The sequence below is a fragment of the Macrosteles quadrilineatus genome, unplaced genomic scaffold, assembly GCF_028750875.1.
Source record: "Macrosteles quadrilineatus isolate MER2022 unplaced genomic scaffold, UCM_ALF_1.0 Scaffold_6__1_contigs__length_79288215, whole genome shotgun sequence".
Lineage (NCBI taxonomy): Eukaryota > Metazoa > Arthropoda > Insecta > Hemiptera > Cicadellidae > Macrosteles > Macrosteles quadrilineatus.
Window position 1 is genome coordinate 73,785,263 of NW_026542599.1, and position 21,502 is coordinate 73,806,764.

General features: G+C 39.5%; 1 protein-coding gene across 1 annotated transcript in view; it reads right to left on the reverse strand.

The window, feature by feature from the left end:
• LOC128996277 (transportin-1) overlaps positions 1-19,309 on the reverse strand; it is a 33,202-nt gene extending 13,893 nt beyond the window's left edge. The window contains exons 1-11 of the mRNA XM_054421483.1: positions 18,964-19,309; positions 13,159-13,234; positions 9,735-9,991; positions 8,859-8,992; positions 8,441-8,522; positions 7,862-7,984; positions 7,393-7,572; positions 5,292-5,460; positions 2,870-3,022; positions 558-733; positions 119-268 (exon numbers count right to left, since the gene is read on the reverse strand). Of these exons, the coding sequence (XP_054277458.1) occupies positions 119-268; positions 558-733; positions 2,870-3,022; positions 5,292-5,460; positions 7,393-7,572; positions 7,862-7,984; positions 8,441-8,522; positions 8,859-8,992; positions 9,735-9,991; positions 13,159-13,234; positions 18,964-19,068 (1,605 nt within the window). The 5' untranslated portion in view covers positions 19,069-19,309. The remainder of the gene's footprint in view (positions 1-118; positions 269-557; positions 734-2,869; positions 3,023-5,291; positions 5,461-7,392; positions 7,573-7,861; positions 7,985-8,440; positions 8,523-8,858; positions 8,993-9,734; positions 9,992-13,158; positions 13,235-18,963) is intronic.
• Between the last annotated feature and the right edge of the window lie 2,193 nt (positions 19,310-21,502).

Sequence of the window (21,502 nt, forward strand, 5' to 3'; positions counted from 1 at the left end):
ATACACTATACAAAGAGTGCACACGGACTATTGAAATTACTTGAAAAGCCTTGTAAATCATTATTAAGTTTTTATGCTAGTGCCATTGATGTTTCAAACTACTGTCTACGTTAATTACCTGATATTTGCTGAAGGCAAACACCAATGTCTCCAAGATGAAGCCCAGGTAAGGCACCAGTTCTGTACAGGCCTCTTCCTCTAAGGTGGCAAACGCAGAACACGCAGCCTCCTGCACTCGCTTGTTGGGGTCCAGCACTCTCTTGAGCAGCTGAAACAAGTAACAGAAGACTCATTATCCAGCAAAAACATCAGACGCTCCAATCATTGATTTAGTTTCAACTATAATCATTTAGCAAAATGAAGGGTAAGTTTTCATGGGTGGTGTTAACATTGCCTACTGTTAACTCCCTCACGTTTCGACACCTCGTGCTAGAATTTTTACAAGTCTGAACCATCAGAACTTAATCTTGAACCCAAAAATTTTCAAGACACCAGTTACAGTTTCGACACATCACTATAGGTATCAATTAGTAGTATGTTAATTTTGTGTATTTTACCTCAGTCATGAGTGGTTTCAAGTAAGTCTCATGGTTGGCCTGGCTGACGACCCAGTGTGAGTAGCGTGAGAGTGTCCAGCAGGTGATGGCACGTACTAGAGCCTTCTTGTCGGACAAACAGCTGATCAGGTACGGAATCAGCTCTGGCAGGTTGGGGATCATCCCTTGCATGCAGCCTGCAAGTGACAGATTGAGATTAGAACTGTCACACTATACATTGTGTTCAAACTTAAACTTAGCCTGCAGGGTGTATACTATTTTATTAAAGTGAAATTCCAGGTTTTTTCCTGGTTTTTCGAAGTTTTTCCAGGTTCCCGCGTATTTGTTTGCACTTAAACTATAATCAATTTAAGACTTGCAGCTTAAGTATACAATATAAACTTACATCAAATTTGTTTCAAAGTCCAGTGAGCTAGTGTTGAAAAAGTAATAATTCTTATTATAGTAATCATTTTCATTATCATCATTACTTAAGGACAAGGAAACATATCTTCTCTCTCGATAGCAGCAAAATCCTGAATATTATCTTCATTTTTTATGAACACATTATCAACGGCGGCAAAATCCTGAATATTTCCTGGTCGCTTCCCACAGTGACATAAACGTCATCACAGTCTTACATTATCATAGAAAAATCCTGGACATCTCCCGCGGTATGTATACATTATCGCCGTCTCTCGCAATCACGGAAACGTAATCATCGTCCTCCACGATCGCGGCAAAATCACGAAAATCTTCCGCGGCCGTGTGGACATCACCATTGACTCCCGCGGTCACGTTAACGTCATCGTCATCGACCGCGATCACGGCAAAATAACGAAAATGTTCCGAGGCCGTGTAGACACCATCATTGAGTCCCGCGGTCCCAAAAGGGTCTCGCTCTACTTCCGACTTCTTTTCTTGCTCATTCGAGCTACTTATCAAAGATGTGTTCAGGGTATTTGTTATAAAAGCCATCTTGTGTTTACCAGCGCATCGTGCGGCAAGGGGCGGCCCGGAATAGTCAGGAACGGGTATACCCCCGGGGACAGCGCCCCTACCCCAGTTCCCCGAGGCTCAACCTCCGTTTTCCCAGCACCGGATACCTGACGTGCCAGGGGTCACCCGTCACAATGTAGAGCCCGACCTCTACATCCATGCCGCACTCCCTGACCAAGGACCGAAGTGGCTGGCTTCTCACGACTCACTGAGAATACCCATCGGCAGTGCAGAGCACACATCAACCCCTGCAAACACAACAGGGGCACTCCCAAGGACTCCCAGTGAGAGCGTCGGTCACCCTTTTAGTCGCCTCTTACGACAAGCCCGGGAAGGCTGCGGTTCTATTCTAACCCCGAAACCGCAGGGGGATTTCTGTCCATATTAGTTCATAAGCTTTTCTAGTAATTGTGAATATTAAAAATTGCCAAATTTAAACAAGTTAACTGAGGCAGACCTTCTAACTTCTGTGGAAATGGGACATGGATTAAATAAACTCAAGAGTCAGATAAAATGAATGGTTACATAGGCCAGAATCTTAAAAATTATATTTAAAATTATTGGTACCGGAATGGAACCTTGTGATACTTTATATAGTTATTGAAACCTGTACAGATCCGCAAAACCAGGCAGAGCCATTAGGCCATCCTAGGTGAAGAATCTGGTTTTTGTTGGACAGAAACAAAGCAGAACTTCCATTAGGAAGTGTGCGGAACGATTATTCTGTCCATATTACCTAGTAAGCTTTTCTAGTAATTGTGATTATTAAAAGTTGTCAAATTTAAACAAGTACACTAGGCGGGTTAACGTTATAGCTTGGGAAGTTGGACATGGATTAAAAGACTTGGAGTCAAATAAAATTGATGATTACTTAGGTCTAAATATTGACCAATAAATATTAAAATTATTGGTCCCGGAATGGAACCTTGTGGTACTTTATAGAAAACTGTACAAATCCGCAAAACCAGGCAGAGCCATTAGGCCATCCTAGGTGAAGAATCTGGTTGTTGTTGGACAGAAACAAAGCAGAGCTTTCATTAAGAAGGGTGCGGAACGAGTATTCTGTCCATATTACCTAGCAATAACATGTGTTTTGAGGCACAACAGTAAAAATTGTATGATTGAAACCAGTAAACTGTATTAAACTATCCTTCAACTAACTTCCATGGAGGTGGAGCATGGGTCGGATAGTCTCAATGTCAGATAAAATAGATAGTTATTTACTTAGGCCTACATCCTAACCTTATTATTGATGAAGTGTTTAATTATTCTACTACTGTCCAAGCGAGAAGATGAGTTTGCTCTATTTTGTAAACTAATACTATGGACCTTACCTTCGGCAATGGCGCCCAAAGCGAGTATGCCGGACTCCTTAATCTCCCACTCCTGATGGAAAAGAGTCTCCTTCAGGATGGGGATAAGAACTGGCAGAAGCTCGTCCCGGAACACGTTTGCCAACACGTCCAAAGCTGCCGCACTGCACTTTCCTGTAAGCGTTTACAGGGTGTTATTTTCATGATAACGAACAGTCAACACTAGAGAGAATTGTAAACTGGATATTGTAAAAACTGTGACCAACCATATTTAATATAAACAGAACAGACTTAGCTATTACTAATATCTAAAAAAAATAGCAGGAAATGTTCATATTTAACTTATAACATGGTACAAACAAAAACACTACCTAGAGACTCTTAGGAATAGGCATTTAAAAACCAAACAAAGAGAGCTATCAGACTATTATAGTTAAAAGAATCTATACTTTATTTGCAGGAAAAATTAAGCTCAGGCACCATAGGGAAGAAAGTAGTTTTGTTTCTATTAGGGATGGACGGGTCCCGAAATTTCGGGAATTTTTCGGGAAAAAAATATTCCCGATTATCGGGACGGGATTACATTTGACTCGGGAATTTTTCGGGACGGGATTTGGTCCGATCGTCGGCGATTTTTCCGCTTCGCGAGTGCCGATAACGCCGTTATTGCGAGCGACAGGTCCGCGAACGCAGGAGACGAAGTCATGTCGATGATTACGCCGTGACCGCGGAGTCCTACCGACGTCCGCGCCGTGACCGCGAGTCATACCGACGATCGCGCCGTGACCGCGGAGTCCTACCGACGATCGCGCCGTGACCGCGGAGTCCTACCGACGATCGCGCCGTGACCGCGGAGTCCTACCGACGATCGCGCCGTGACCGCGAGTCATACCGACGATCGCGCCGTGACCGCGGAGTCCTACCGACGATCGCACCGTGACCGCGGAGTCCTACCAACGATCGCGCCGTGACCGCGGAGTCATGCTGACGATCGAGCCGTGATCGCGAGTCATACCGACGATCGCGCCGTGACCGCGGAGTCATACCGACGATCGCGCCGTGACCGCGAGTCATACCGACGATCGTGCCGTGACCGCGAGTCATACCGACGATCGTGCCGTGACCGCGAGTCATGACGACGATCGCGCCGTGACCGTGGAGTCATACCGACGATAACCCCGTGACCGCGAAGTCATACCGACGATCGTGCCGTGACCGCGAGTCATGACGACGATCGCGCCGTGACCGCGAGTCATGACGACGATCTCGCCGTGACCGCGAGTCATGCTGACGATCGCGCCGTGACCGCGAGTCATACCGACGATCGCGTCGTGACCGCGAGTCATGACGACGATCGCGGTGTGACCGTGGAGTCATACCGACGATAACCCCGTGACCGCGAGTCATACCAACGATCGTGCCGTGACCGCGAGTCATGACGACGATCGCGCCGTGACCGTGGAGTCATACCGACGATCGCGCCGTGACCGCGAGTCATGACGACGATCGCGCCGTGACCGTGAGTCATACAGACGATCACCCCGTGACCGCGGAGTCATACCAACGATCGCGCCGTGACCGTGGAGTCATACCGACGATCGCGCCGTGACCGCGAGTCATGACGACGATCGCGCCGTGACCGTGAGTCATACAGACGATCACCCCGTGACCGCGGAGTCATACCAACGATCGCGCCGTGACCGCGAGTCATACCGACGATCGTGCCGTGACCGCGAGTCATGACGACGATCGCGCCGTGACCGTGGAGTCATACCGACGATCGCGCCGTGACCGCGAGTCATGACGACGATCGCGCCGTGACCGTGAGTCATACAGACGATCACCCCGTGACCCGCGAGTCACATGTTTCTATAGGTTACCCATTTTTTGGTTTTTATAGATCAGTGCCACAAATGGTAAAAATTGATTTCGTATGTCTCTTTTGGTAACTGCAATACAGTACTTTCTTTTTATGCACAGAAAAAAATCCCGTCCCGTCCCGTCCCGAAAATTGGGAAGGAAATAAAAATCCCGTCCCGTCCCGTCCCGAACTAAAAATTCAATCCCGTCCATCCCTAGTTTCTATATTACTGACGCCATAACTGAGAATTACATTTGAATTATTTAAGATAATGACTTATGAGATTTTAAAAATTTGTTTTTAATCTAATTCCATCCATAAAAGTTGCACGATTTTCATATAGAAGTTTATGTCAAGATATTCCATAGGATTTGTCCCACGACGAAGCCTCTTCGTAAACCTAAATTTACAGCTACAATAAAATTGTTCAGATCCGCAAAGCCAGGCAGAGCCATTAGGCCATCCTAGGTGAAGAATCTGGTTTATGTTGGACAGAAGAAAAGCACTTTGACCATATGGTTAAGTGCGGAACGATTTATTCTGTCCACAGGCCACACTGTAGCCAATGAAATTGCTACTTACTCAGGTTCCAGTCAGACAAAGAGTTATCATCGTCAAGTCCATCGTCATCGTCGTCCCCCTCCTCCTCTCCGTTCTCTGTGTGTTTGATGGTGTGCGTCCGAGACTTGTGAAACCGAGGCCTAATATCCTCTTCTCTGTCCGGCACCATCTCGTCTTCTTCCACATCACCCTAGAATAAAAAATTAATTCAAGGGACATGGAAAAATTGCTAACTTCTTAAGTGTGGAAGTAGGTAGGCTACTAAAAGTAATTATTTGTTATGAGCTCAAGAAAATTGAACTAAAATGGAAACAGGTTATGAAATCAAACATTAAGCACAATGTATAATGTCTCATCAAAATAAAAGGCAAGTTTCAGGTTTACCAGGCTGAATATTATAAATTTCCCGGACTTTGAGGTCGGCTGGACCCTGATGTGTGTGAACAATTTTTAAGAATCTTAAACCAATATTTTAAGTAATTGTTTCAGAAAAGCTTTAAATAACAATTTGAAATGTTCAGATCCGCAAAACCAGGCTGAGCCATTAGGCCATCCTAGGTGAAGAATCTGGTTTTTGTTGGACAGAAACAAAGCAGAACTTCCCATTAGGAAGTGTGCGGAACGAATATTCTGTCCATATTACCTAGTAAGTTTTACAAGTAATTATGTAGCCTATATGAAAAATTGCCGAATTAAAAAAACTTAGGTCCTAACTAATGTAGACCTTTTAAAAAAAAAAAAAAAAAAGAGGTTGGCGGCCTCTTTAAACCTTGCGTTTGCCCGTCCACATAGTGCCCGTACGTGGATCGTTTACAGCAAAGCAAGGAGTGAGCCGGTACAGTACAAAGGTGAACTGTACTGATAAAATGTTATCGGCAGTGACCAGGATCCGAACCCACGACATCGCTGCCTTGGGCCCGAAGTCCGCGAAGCTACCGACTGAGCCACCGACTCACTAAATTAACCTTCAAACCTCTATGGAAAGAGGGAGATGGATTAAAACGACCAGAGAGTCAGATAAAATTAGGAGCTATCCAGAAATAAGTTTTAAACATTACGTGAAAATTAATGGTCCCGGAATAGAACTTGTGATCATTTAAAAGGTATTGAAAACTGTACAGATCCGCAAAACCAGGCAGAGCTATTAGGCCATCCTAGGTGAAGAATCTGGTTTTTGTTGGACAGAAACAAAGCAGAACTTCCATTAGGAAGCGTGCGGAACGAGTATTCTGTCCATATCACCTAGTAAGCTTTACTAGTAATTGTGCAGCCTATATAAAAAAATGACGAATTAAATTAACTTAACTAAGGCAGACCTTCTAAATTCTATAGAAGAGAGACATGGATTAAAACGACCCAAGAGTCAGATAAAATTGAAGGTTACCCAGGCCTAAATATTAAACATTAAATATAAAAATTACTGGTCCCGGAATAGAACTTTGTGATAATTTATTGAAAGGTATTGAAAACTGTACAGATCCGCAAAACCAGGCAGAGCCATTAGGCCATCCTAGGTGAAGAATCTGGTTTTTGTTGGACAGAAACAAAGCAGAACTTCCATTAGGAAGTGTGCGGAACGAATATTCTGTCCATATTACCTAGTAAGTATTACTAGTAATTATGTAGCCTATATTAAAAATTGCCGAATTAAAATAACTTAACTAAGGCAGACCTTCTAACTTCTAAGAAAGAGGGACATGGATTAAAACGACCCAAGAGTCAGATAAAATCAAAGGCTCTTCAGGCCTAAATCTTAAACATTAAATATAAAAACTACTGGTCCCGGAATAGAACTTTGTGATCATTTATTGAAAGGTATTGAAAATTGTTCAGATCCGCAAAACCAGGCAGAGCCATTAGGCCATCCTAGGTGAAGAATCTGGTTTTTGTTGGACAGAAACCAAGCAGAATTTCCTTTAGGAAGTGTGCGGACCGAATATCTGTCCACATAAATTTACTAATTAGATATGAATTAATTGTCTACTAAGAGTAAAGTAGAGAAACATCGCCATGTGCCTCCTACACTAAAACGTGCCTAATTTGAATTTTCCTTATCTAACTTTTCAAATTCAAATTTCAATACAGCTCCCATGGTGTTTGAATTTTCCAAGTTTCACTGTACCTTGAGCAGTATGATGTCTATCTCCGAGTACTTCATGCCATGTACCAACACAGGCACCAGTCTGGGCAGATGTTGGGCCAGTACTTCCTTGCAGATGGGCTGTTCCGCCAAAGACAGCCAGAATTCACAAGCCTCCAGAGCCACGCCGTCGTCCGGGTCTTGGGTCCTCATCAACATGTACTGCAACAGGCAGAATACGTCATACAAGAATGCGTTTTAAAAATCATACACAACAGTATCAAATACTGTACTTTGTAATGAACGATATAATTTAATCAAAAAATCCTGCACAACATTAAAAAACACTTGCCACCATAGCATTATAAAGTTTACAAACCAAAGAACTTAAAAACCAAATCAATCCAAGTGGTGACCTAATGACTTTAAAATTGGGGTTTGAATTTTATACGTTTTGTAAATATGCAAACCTACAGAATATGTGATTTTACGTAACTGGCTTGACACATACCTCGACGATGTTATGCATATGAGGTATAAGTCGGTCCATCCGAACTTCCAAGAGCATGACAAGAGCTCGACACACGTTCTTGCGCACCTCTGAGTCGTCATCCGAGGCCAAGTGGAAAAGATTCTATGACAAAGTACACATCAGCCATCAACAGCTCAATTGAGTATATAAATAAACAGCAGTATACACAATTTGATTTAGAATGCTTTGTATGAAATTTATTTTAAGATGAAAAACAAAACACTCTATAAAGAACTCATTATGAAATGATATGTACCTAGAATAAAGCTAGACACTGGGCTAAGTCCTCGATTCTGAGCGTATGTCTATTTCACAAAAGTTTTACAAGTCCTCGATTCTGAGTGTATGTCTATTTCACAAAAGTTTTACATTTATTTAGACTAGAGCCAAGATCCATTTGGGATTTAAGAGGACATTTATCTTGAGAAATCTCTTCCAAACATAGAATTGCAAATTGAAAATTTCTTGCCATATTACTCAGCAGGCTGATGTTGCTTTTGTTTGTAAAACTGTACCGTATTTTCTAAAAGTTTACATGTAGTTTTCTCAAATACTCACTTCAATGAACAGGTCAATATGGAGCATTAAAGCTTGTGTACGAATTATGATGAACTGGTTGACACAAGCAATGGCGTGAGACCTGTGAAAATAAATACAAATTAGAATTTCACAATTTTAACCAACCACCACATTTCCAATAAAGAATCAAAACTGGGATAATCATTACCAACCACAGACTTTCTATATTGTATTTTTATAAAAAATAAGAATACAATTAATCAATGTGTTAATTTAGTTTTTCCTAGGAAAAATCATTTGCTACAATATGGTATTATTAGTCAACCAGTTTAGTTTATTCTATAAAATTTGTATTTGTGCTTGATAATTATAGGCGAGCTTCTACGAGGTATGGTAGGTTAAATAACGACTAGTGTTTACAATAAAACACCTGTTTTAATCCAGCACAACTAATTACCTGATTTTTGCACTAGAGTGTTTGAAGAATTGTAAAAACTTGGGGATGAGAATATTTAGAGGCCTATTCAAAGCATCACTGTCAAGGTATTCGGTCGAGTCTTCACAGATTTTTTGTAGTGCACCAAACGCTCCCTGTAATCAAATGAGGTATATACAGTGCAAGAATTATACATTAAATAGCTATTAATTGCTATAAAAAGTCCAACATCGATGACTTGTGGGGAGTGATAAGGAAGAAGCTCCCAACACTGAGTTGCGCCATTAGAAACTTGAGATATTAATCCAACGATAGGTAATTGGAGAGATGACTGTGTGGCATACAAAATTTAAACAGTATCAGGAATCTGACACATACTTTCTCCGTTTAGCTTATCATCAACCTTTATCATGGGTAAGCAGTGGGAGTAACTAAGATATTTTATAGGGAACGTCACAAAAGTTACAATAACTTTTGAACCGCAATTTTAACAGCAATGAGGACTTGTGCTAGTTTGTTTAAAATTATAAGGACCATAACATGCTAATTTCAATCAAAACACGCTTATTTCAATAATCCAATTTTACGTTATTTTATCTTTTTTATGGGAAAATAAGATTAGCTACCAGTTTTAGAACTTTTTATGAAAATTGGACCACAGGTGTGGTCTGAGTAGCTCTGTACAAATCCATACACACTGACAGACAGAAAGACACATACACAGACAGACATCACTTTGAAAACCACTTTTTTGGGTCCAGGGGGACCTAAAACGGATATCCACTCAGAACTCAAAAATTTTGACAAAAACAATACATTCTCCATTACTATGGTATAAGGTGAGAAAGTAATACAAAATTACAGTGGTGGGGATAGGTTCTTATGCCTGCCACTCACCTCGCAAAAATTGTAGTCTGGATTGTCGAGCATGTTGCACAGTGCAGGTAGCAGTTCCGGCCATGTCGCCAGCTCTCCCTTGGATGCGATGGTTGTTATCAGTATGCCTACAGTAGCCCTTATCAGAGGACTAGGATCTCCTACCGCGCTCAGACACTCCGCCTTGATAAAGTCTGACACTTCCGGATGGAACTTGCTGTAGTGAGCCTTGACATTGTTCTTCAGAATCAGTCCGCTGAGTGATCTAGTGGGTTCGTCTGTGAAAAAAATACATTTTTACTCAGGCTGTATAAATTTACATCTAGGAAATATTTCATTCTATTTCTATTTTGTTTCAAATTAATTTCCGGAACTATACTTTACTAAAAACTACTTTTAAACTGATTTATAATGTGTAATACTTGCAGCAAATGTTAAGTAGTTTTTCTATGTAGCCCAAGGAAATTTTTGTACTTTTTTTTCTTTTTCTGGTTTACATTTTAAATGTAGGTATCGGAATTTAAAAAGTATTTTCAAACTAGAATTGTGTAAATATTGTAGAGTATTCTGAGCTTCTGTTAAGTAAACAATAGACAATAGACAATAGACAATAGACAAATAATCTTTATTTACACATTCATTAAGAATAGTAGTAGCGTCAATTTACAATTTTTTCTAAATGTTTGGTTGAGGTGTTGTTTAGTCAAAGACCTGTTGATGGTATTCTTCTAAGGAATAGAAAGGTCGATTAATGAGCCATTGATGCAAAGCTGGTTTGAGGTCATCTTCTGACTTGCTTCTTAGATCTGGAGGTAGCCTGTTGTAGATTTTCATTCCTGCGTATGAAGGTTTCTTTTCAAACTGTGCCGTGCGATGTTGTGGAAGGTTGTACTGCATGGTGTTTCTCAGGTTGTGTTGGTGCATTTCGCCACGCCTTGTAGGGTTATTTCTTACTGCAAATAACACAACTTCCTGGATGTAGAGTGCTACAAGGGTAAGTACTTTGAGTGACCTGAATGCTTCCCTGCAGCTGTCGAGTCTGTGGAGTCCTGCAGTTATTCTGACTGCCTTTTTTTGTTTTCTAAAAACTCTTTGCATGTTAGTGGCAGAGGTTCCACCCCATGCTACAAGTCCATATCTCATATGCGACTCGAAAAGTGCAAAGTATGCTACTTTTGTTGTCATGTCATCTGTTGCATTTTTTATATGTTTAAGAGCATAGATGGTTGAACTTAATTTTTTACATATATTGTCCACATGAGGGGTCCAGGTTAAATTCTTGTCGAGTGTGATGCCCAAAAACTTAGCTTCATCTTCCACTTCTACATCTGGGAGTCGAGGCACTTCTTGAGATTTACGGCCAAAAGCTATTTGAGTTGTTTTAGACGTGTTTACTGCGAGATCATTGTTATAGCAGTATTGGTAGGCCATACTGAGTGACACATAGGATTTTACTTCTAGATTTTCAGCTAGTGGTTCATTAAACACTAAGGTTGTGTCATCAGCATACATAAGAGTAAGGCAGGCGTCTCCTATTTGTTGCGGCAAATCGTTGGTAAAAAGAATAAACAGTACCGGACCCATAACTGAACCTTGGGGAACTCCTCGATTTATTGGTTGAAAATTTGATCTTGTTTTTCTTATTAGGCTGTTATCTCTGTGCCTTAGTTCTACAAACTGACTCCTGTCTGTAAGGTAGCTTTGAAACCATTCTCTTACTATCCCTGATACCCCCAGGGAATCCAGCTTTTTAATGATTAGCTGGTGGTCAAGGCAGTCAAATGCCTTACTGAAATCAAGAAAGATTCCTGTTGTTAGATTTCCTTCATCTAGGCTGTCAATCAGGGACTTAACCATCTGAATTATTGCTGTTGTTGTGGATTTCCCTTTTGTAAATCCATGTTGAAGGTTGTTTAGTAGGTTGTGATTTGTGCAGTGGTCTAAAAGTCTTTTTAACCAACTTTTTCGTATATTTTGGAGAAGGTGGAAACGAGGGAAATTGGTCTGTAGTTGCTTGCTTCTAATGTGCTACCTTTTTTAAATTTCGGGTATACTTTAGTTATTTTAAGTAGTGAAGGAAAGATGCCTTGTTTTAGGGACTTATTTATCAAATCAGCCAATGGTAGTGCTAGTTCATTGCAGAAATGCTTAAGTATTTTTGACGAGATTTCATCAATTCCAGACGAGTTTTTTGCTTTAAGTTTGTTTATAATCATTTTAACTTCCTTCTCGTCTGTGCTTTGAAAGGAGGAAAACAGTGGACCTGTTTGAGTTACGTCAGGAGTTTGAGCTGTGGTCTTTAGGTGTTTTTGTTTCTCTACTGTTTTTTCTCCTACTTGTGTAAAAAATGTGTTCAAATGCTCTGCAACATGGGTCACATTACTTATGAGTTGGCCATCTACTTGAAGGGTTATTTCATTTAGGGATGTTTCCTTTTTGGACCACACTGTGTTTATTGTTTCCCAGATAGCTTTAGATTTATTTTCAGCTTTCATCAACTGGTCAGAGTTAACCTTTTTCCGCATCGTTTTCAAGTACAGGTCATAGTTCTTTTTATTTTCAATAGAAACCCTTCTGTCATCTGGATTTCCCGTCACCTCAAACTTTCTTAGAGCTTTAAGAAATTCGGCTTTAAGTCTCACTGCTTCTGGGTCCATGGAGAATTTTAGTTTATGTTTTCTTTGTATTTTTATCTTCTTTTGGGGGCAGGCTGCATCCATAGCTACTCTCACTCGAGTGATTAACAGTGGAACTGTGACTTCTGTCTTTGAACAAGTCAGAGAGATAGAGACACTGAGATTGAGACAAAATAGGGAGCTGGTTGGCAGATTGGCAGCAGGAAGTATGTGTGCATTTGTGCGGGAGAGGCAGATAAGATAGTGATGCGGTATGTAGGCCTACTTTTAAGTGTATACGTAATAAAGTGAGATTATATGGACTATTTACTAGCAAAAATAATCAGAAAATTAAGCACTTGGAAAACAGCTATTTTCTATTTTAATAGTCGTGTTTTACAAAATCTAATTTTTGTGATTATATTTTATTTTTGGCCTCCGATTGCATGTGATTGGCTACTTTAACAAATACCGTGATGGGCTGGACTTTATTATACAAATTTATTTTATTGTTTACAATATAAGTCACAGTTCACTTCAGAAAGCCATTATTTTATTTTAGTTAAAAAGTAAATATCATAGCTTACACTAACTTAAATCTACGGTATCAAAACGTTTTTAATAAAAATCATTTCAAACTAATTTATCAAGAAGGTATTAAATTAGTCCAAGGAAAGTCAATTACCGGTACCTATTAATGACTTAAAAATAGTTTTATGTTATCTAAATATAAAAACAAATACTGAAATAAATCATAAAAAATTAGTAAACATGAATAAAAATAAGTCAACGTTTAACTAAATGGTAAAATAACAGGGTAGGCTACATACCTTCAGTTGTTAATTTGGTCAGGACAAAAATTAGGTAGTTGTTGAAGTCTGGAAATTTATTTAATTCTTCAAGTTTCTGACAAAATATTAAGGAAAATAACAATATATAGGCTAACTTTAAGTACGGTAAAACTTTGTTTTAGAAAAAGAACAATTTGAATGTTTTCCATTGCTTGAACTTGAACTTGGATGTGTTGCTAGCCTAGTGGTTAGCGTCTAAAACTTTGGTGGGAGAGGAACGGGTTCAATTTGTGGGTTTTCCGCAATAACATGTGGGTTAGGGTTAGGACTGCTTATCATCCTTAAGCGTTTGAGCACACATTAAAATGCTACTGGTAGACGAGGAAACAAGATTTTATTTTGCACCAGCCCATGTTTCATGAAAGACACATAAATATATTTGAAGAATGGTAAGCAATTAAAAACACCAATTTAAATTATTTCCTCCATTGAACTTAGGCTACTTATCAGTAAAACATATGTCAGTTGAAATTGATCATCCAGTAGTAGCGCAGCTTGGCAACTTGATAAGCCTACTACGTAACTTATGTTACTAGATTCTAAAGGGAGCCCAAATTTATCAGTTTTTCAATCCAACGCTTATGTTAGTTACGGTACGTTCTATTAATTAACAGTTTTTTTTTTTCATGTTTTGTGTCTTAAGTACTGGAAGTATCTAGGCATTATCCTGAGATACTGGAGGGAATTTATTTTTGTTTCCAGTGGCACAAGGTCAACTGAATTCTTTAGTAACTTAGGAGCTCACTAGTTCACTATGAGAGGAACAGTATGTTGCCCAGAATAGGCCTACAGTGCCTTGGACTTCCACGGCAACCTGGCGGGTTTTAGTAGAGTGGTCAAGCAACTCCTTGTCCATTAACAACAGCCTAGAAGCTATGTGGTGGTGGAAAGTGAGTTGAGCAGTTGGTCTTGTCGATACCTTTGAAGGGTCGTTCAAAGGTAAATTAAAGGTCCTTTAAAGGAAATTATTGAGAGTGTAGATTTAGATTGTTGTGTCAGGTGGCATCTCTAAAGGGCCACGCCTGAGCAGACTGATTGGTGCACAAGTGTTTTGTTAAGTAAAATATTGATAAAATAAAAAATATTTTTTTCTTCAAAACAGTAAAATCTCAATAGTTTGACATTCGATAGTTCGACACTCCCTATAGTTTGACACGGGCTGTCAACATGACACAGCAACGGCCAATGATGGGTTTGCCAAGGTAAAAAACAACAGCTATCTTCTTGTTTCCGCCGCGATCTCAATACATTAGCCATCCCATTACTTTACTTTTTTACATCAAAAGTACAAAACAGTTATTACAAACTATTTTATAGGCCTACAGTAAAAAGCACAATAATGTACAGTTGAGATGTAAGTTAAGTTTGTTTATGCAAGTCAAGTTTTATACTAGAGTAGGCTATTCATTAGGCTAAATTTGTTTGCTTTATCTCCTCCTTTAACTTTAGTTCCGACATTTCAATAATTTGACCCGCCCTTAGTCCACAGTTTCAAATTATCAAGGTTCTACTGTATTTTATATGTTCTTCGCAAATATTTAACCTAGCATATAAATAAGTTTATCATTATTGCTTATCGCTTAGTTGAATGATATGGTTAATTACTTAGGCCGAGATCAATTTTTATCTCTAATTGTTGTAAATTATAATAGGGATATAATTGATCATTTATCGTTTCTTTTTGTTAGTGGAATGTTGCCCATTGTTAATGACTTACAATATTTACTTATTTATCCTATAGGCCTATTTATTAATTTTAATTGTTAGCCTATGCCTGTTTTCCATGCAAATTCATAGTTGTTAGTAAGGGAATGGTCTAATTTTTTTATTGCTGAGTTGGATGTAGTTGTTACTTATTTTTTATTGTTTTGTTACCTAGCCTATTGTCTAAGTAGGCCTATCTTGTAATCATATTTTTAAGTTGTAATATGAATTAGTTTGGTAATAAATCTGTCATATTTTATAACAGTAATATGATTGCATTATTGATCTCATGCTTGTTAACATTAAGCAAATTGTACTGTAAAATACTAAAATATCAAAAAGGAATATATCCGTTGAAATAATAAACACAGGACCTAAGGCTATTCTCTGACAAAGTCTAAAATGCTGATTGAAAAAAAATATGTGAATTGTTAATCTGTTAAACATTTAGTGGAACTTTGATGCCCACTCCTTTGGATAATTTATTACAAATAGATTAGTCTTACTGAATTAATTGATCTCACAGATGTTTACAAGTTATCAATTAGGTAAATGTTATTTGATTTAAAACAACACATTGTGTAATTTATGTTAAATTCCACTATTCCACTCCAATGTTGCCACCATAGTGAGATGAAAAATGCATGCAGAATTCATGAGTTTCATTGGTTATTGTAGTAAAGTTACAAATTTCAAGGACGATGCTCTCATTATTTCAATACAAATGAGTTTTTCTGATTTCAGCAATTTAACACTAATACCGAAACCCTACCCAGGCTGACGCTAACAGAAACCCCCAGTCTGTGAGACTCCATTTGAAATTTGAAAATAATGGACCCTGCTTATAAAAACACACACCGAAATCCTGAGCCTGTGAAACCTCGCTTTAAAATACACTAACGATGGGCTTCTGAGACGCATGTTATAAACATACAACCTGTCAATGTCACAGCATCCACACAAAATTAACAAATAATACATCAAAACGTAGGGGAGAAAAAGGGGGGAAGGTATTAGGGCAATGGAATCCCCCAAGTAAACAAGTGTTGCCAACATGCGTAACTTGTGAAAATTCCCGTGGGCCTGACAGACCGGGGTTTTGGTATATAAGTGTTAAGTTTTAAGAGACAGTTTCTTTAATACTATTAAACTCTGTACAGTACATGAAATGCAACTAGCTTATTTTAAGTAAATTATTTAGCCTACGAACAAAGTTAGGCCTAAAAACAAATCAGGCCTTGGGAAGCTTAATGAAATTTTGGAGAAGAATTAAAAAATATTAAGTAGGCCCTATAGGCCTAGATCTTAGCAAAATATGAAATTTATACAATCAATAAACGTCAACCTATGGTTCAAAAACTCCTGACAAATACGTTTAAGTTTCCTGCGGAGTCAGTGAGTGAACTTAATCACTTTTCGCCCCATAGCGCTGGCGTCCCTTATAGCAGAGACCAGCAAGTGGTAGCACAACGCCATTTTTACATTCCGGAGAACAACCGGAGGGCGGGAAAGTTTGTTATGTGATCTTCAATCATAAACGATGTCCTCCAATGGAGGAATAAATGGAGGAAATATTGCTGCTGCACTCTTTTCGCAAAACTGGGAACTACCACCAGCCAATGCACTCTGTATTAAAAGGTGAATATAGTCGTCCACAGCGTTTTGAGCAAAGGGAATTTAGACTAGTAGGTCTATATTCGTCTACAGCACGGTAAGGATCAAAGCATACTGTAAAAAAGTGGACAGGTAGCCCTCTTCTTGAATAGGCTAAGTAGAAATAGGCCTAAGATCAATAACTTAGCCTATATATTCAACAACACATCAAAAAGTTAGTTGAATGAAGTGCCCAATTCAATAGGCTAAAACTTGGCCTATATTGAATGAAAATTTCATCCGATAATAAATCCTAGTCTACGTTCTCTGCAAACTGGACCCAATAAGCGTAATTTTACCTATACCAGTTAAGACTTTGACCAACATTTACCCCATAAGATGATTAAGTTCACCCTAAAATCGACTCCCTGCCACTCACGACTTCAGCTGGTCTTGACCATAGCCACCTCTAATGATAGGCTACAAGGCCGCAGTGAGACCAAAGTGGCAACGCAGCTTTCGCTGTTCTGAAACAGCTGTAGCCAATACTTTGTAAAGTAGGCATAATTTTTAAGTAAACTTAATAAACAATAATTAGGCTAACTTATGTTTCAAAGATGTTTTAGGGTACGGTAAGCTTAGTTACAGTTTCTGTACTGGGCTTAGGTTACTTACCCTACTTAATTTCAATTCAATTAGCCTAACTTAGTACTTAACACGTTCGCTGCGGGTTACCGCCCGGACGGTAGCTCCGCGCTCCGCCACGCTGCGGCGCGCCGCCCGGGCGGTAATGTGCACCCGCCAAACTTATTCCGTTTGAGTGCAGCCGCACTCCGGTGTAGGTCGGAGTATTTTTGTCCGTGCTTCGTGTATGACAGTGGCAGTTTTGTGGTGCAATCCATTTGTAATTATCGTTACTCGTTCCGAAACTATACCTGGTGGATTTTGACTCACTCATTACGTTTGTTAACTGTAATTTTGTGCTATATTCATCTTGTTTTATTGTAAAATAATGGCATCTACTATGGGTGTTACCGTAAGCAAACTACGTCGACTCTTGTCATGAAACAGGACATCACCACACGTTATTTGATATTCGTCATACCGAAATATGAAAGCCAACAGCCCGGCAATCAGGTTTGTTTGACGCTGCGGGCTGCGCCGCACTGGGGCTACGCTTGCCATTTCATGGACAGCAGCGAACGTGTTAAGTTAAACCTCCATTCAATTTTTCATCAGCATGTTTGGTTGGTTAAAAGGTTAGATTAGGCCTACTTAAGTTATCCTACCAGAAACCATTAACTTATTGATTTAATTTTAAAAAAGTAACTTAATTGATTGGTTAGGTCTATTAACTTTAGGGTTCAACCTATATTTGGATAGCCCAGTTAAGAAACTGCATGCCTACCTGTTTGTTATTCACTGTTATTAACTTAACTTAACATGGCTGGTGTGACTAAAAAAAGCCATTGGTGAATGGTAAGTTATTAGGCCCTAAGTTATTAAAAGCTATTCCGGTGCGACCTTGCCACACACCGACGCTGCGGGCTTGTAACAGAGGTGGCTATGTCAACGCTGTTATGTTGCCAGGAAACAACAACTAGGCCTAGCATAACAAATGCTTTGGGTCTGGGGAGAATATGAAATTTATCGCCTTATTTAAATCTTACAACTAACTTAAGTTAGTTAAGTTACAACTTTAATTAAATTACACCTTACCAATCTAGCCTGCAATAAAATAAGCCTATTAACTTAGCCTATACCACAGAAAACGTACTACTAACCCAGAATGCCAACCGCATGGTAAAAAACATTAAGCGGTTTGAGAGAGCTTTGCCTGTCAATCCGTAGGCAGCGCCACAAGCGTTGCCATGCAATAGCATAGCAACGCTGGTGGCGCTGCCTACGGATTGACAGGCAAAGCTCTCTCAAACCGCTTAATGCTTTTTACCATGCGGTTGGCATTCTGGGTTATAGTAGTACGTTTTCTGTGCCTATACATACTTAGCCTAGGCTGGGCCTAAGCTAGGATACTTGTATGCCTAACGCATGCGCCAAATGTATTTGAGAAAAAACAAGGCTGAGGCTAATCCTAAAACTCTGACAAAAGTGACAAAGTCTGGGAGAAACAAGAGTTACAAGTGCTTTGTTACTCAGATAGGACTAGGCAAGAGAACTACAGCAAATGCCTAGGCAAGCTTTCAATTGGCCATAAAAGGATCACAAGGCTATTCAAAAGAATATAAGTTAGGCTAACTTAAAGAACATTATTGTTAAACTTGGGTCTAAATTAGTTTCAGATCTTACTTAGACACAAATAAGACTTGGCTATCATATGTTAATTTGCTTCTAAAACTATATTTGATCGATTCAAATTTTGCAAGAACTTAAGGGCTGGGTTCAAAATTCGTTTTGAGCATCCCCCCAAGTTTATATTCTATTACACATGCATTCCAATGGTAGCCTAATATGTATAAAAAAGGATACTTGTTGAACTGATCGCTGAACTTCATTATCCGGCGACTGAGATTCTTTTAGAAGTTGTAAAATTTGTCGAAGACCATCTTCTTGAGGTGTCCACGCCATTTTCATCGTTGTCGAACCAGGCCTGTCTGCAGTCGAAGTCGATTGCAAGATCGCGCACACCTTCTAACCGGATGTCGAATAAAATAATTTTATTGATGGGTAAAATCAAGATTCTTCTACACAATAAGATTGAAACATAAATTGATTGCGAGTTACGATTATGATAAAAGTGGTTCTCGGTAAAATTAGGAATGACAATTTAGGTATGTCCGAGACTCGCAATGAATGATTGCAGCTTGCAGTTTGCAGACCTCAGACCTGCGAAGCGAGTTAAAACGGAAGTAGCACCATTGATTTTTCAAATACAAGGCTATTAACGGTTATAACAGCTGACTATTGAGTATTGATCGCCAGTAAGTCCTGTTAAGAAAATTTTCCAAAGTCAATGAATATTGTCAGCGGGATCTTAGATTATAAATGACAAAACATTAGTAATACCAATACCGTTAACTGCACAATATCTGTTCTAACAATTTATAATCCCAAATAAAGTTGCAAATATATATTTTTCAAGAAGTTATTATTTTAATATATGCCACTGTCCATCCGAACTTGGCTGGTCAAAAAAACACGAAGAGGAGGTAATGGTAAAGGTAATAAATAAATGGTTTGATTATTATAAATAGTGTATAAAGAACTGTTTGTCTCACAAATACCATGCTGGGAGCTGTATTTAAGATTTTACCTTAACTAAAAACCTCAAACAACAGAGGATTACGTTTATAAATATTTCATCATCATTCATCAGTAAGCTGAAATATGTTCGCACTATACGATGAAGCCCACAAAAAAACTAAAAGAGTCATGGGCCAAGGCCAAGTGTGGAATTTCACAAAAATATCATTGCAAGAGGGTGTTACATATAATAATCAATGGTATATGTATATGCCTACAAGTCACGGCCAACCTAAACTCCAATGTTGGCCATGCTACAAGTAGTACGTGTATACTAAGTGGCATTTTAAGCCTATAGAGAAGACCGCACTGCTGGGTAGTTGAGTTCTTTTGTTTTATTTTCTGTATCGATAGGGAAATGCCGTATCATCATAGGGTCTAAAGGCTCACTTTACCACCCTGTTGCTGGTGGTGGGACTCTCAACCATTAAAAACCTATTGGTCCAGCAGGCAATGTAATTTACCCTCTTGGAAAAGCAGTTTGCAATACTTCAAGAGGGTGCCTCCTACGCCAGAGATGTCGACATTTCAGCTACGATGTCCCAACTGGTTCAGCTATCACTAGTGCATAACAGCTGTTGGGTTCTCTTCACTTTTATAACCCCAGAGTTCCACGATTGAGGATTGGACATCAGCATCCAGATAAACAACTAACTGTGTCCGGCGAAATAGGGCCAACAACCATTTCGAAGTCTCTATTGACTACTTCCCACCTCAGGAAATAGAAAAAGGCGTGCGGTACGTCGTAATCGGGAGTCATCGTTTGATTTGATCATATGACATATGTTGATATCCGACTTTCCCTTCTTATGAAAGTATAGCCCCTAAAACAGTCCTGTCCGGTGAGCAGTTGTGTGAGATAGAAATTGTGTTTCTCAGTGCTATCACTCAACCCACCTACGGGGTTCCCCACCGAGATCTCATCGTCAATCTTCCTCGTTCATCCCCCTCCCTCCCAGCGATATCGCCAGTCTTCCATAGTGCGTTCTCGGGATTCGGTACGGCTCAAATCACACCGTTCCCATGTCTCACATCTGAAAAGAAGAACGGATGAGTACAACAGACATCAGCACCTGCTGCAAACTGGACTACCAACATTTCTCGTCATAGGCTGCTCAAATTAGCCACAATCTTTCTATGTTCCCGGAATGTGAGCCGGACCTTCAATCTCATGCCATACCCATGTGTTTTACAGCGGGTTCCATCGTGACTATCACTTCCCGCCCAACCAAGCGGTACGATTGGGTTCATCCTCTGTCTAGTGAGAAGCACAATCTCGGTCTTTTACGTCAACAAAGACAATTAAGTCATGGTCACCCATCCACCTCATCCGTTGACCCATGACCAAGGCCAAAATAAATATTCTTTTCCTACAGTCACCCGACAAAGTTGGCTTCCTTGTACTGTTCATAGTACAGAAAGCTGCTAATTGCTGCATATTTAGACTTTACCGTACGGTTTATACTTTGCCGCACACCAGGATTCCAACGAAACAACACAAAACAGCATGGTTCTATTATGCACGTAATCCGTGTACGCTTGGAAATAGGTTGGCAACACTTAAAGATAATAATACTATGAGCAGCTGATTGACTATTATAACTACGATTTAACCTGTCATTTCGTGTTTATAGTTTCGGTATTTCTGAACTTTCTGGACTTTTCATTTAAACGTTTTTAAAACATTCCTACGATCTTAATAAACAAGAAAATACCTTTAAAGCATTTTTTTTAGGCGCGGAAACCACTTCAAATTACAAAAACA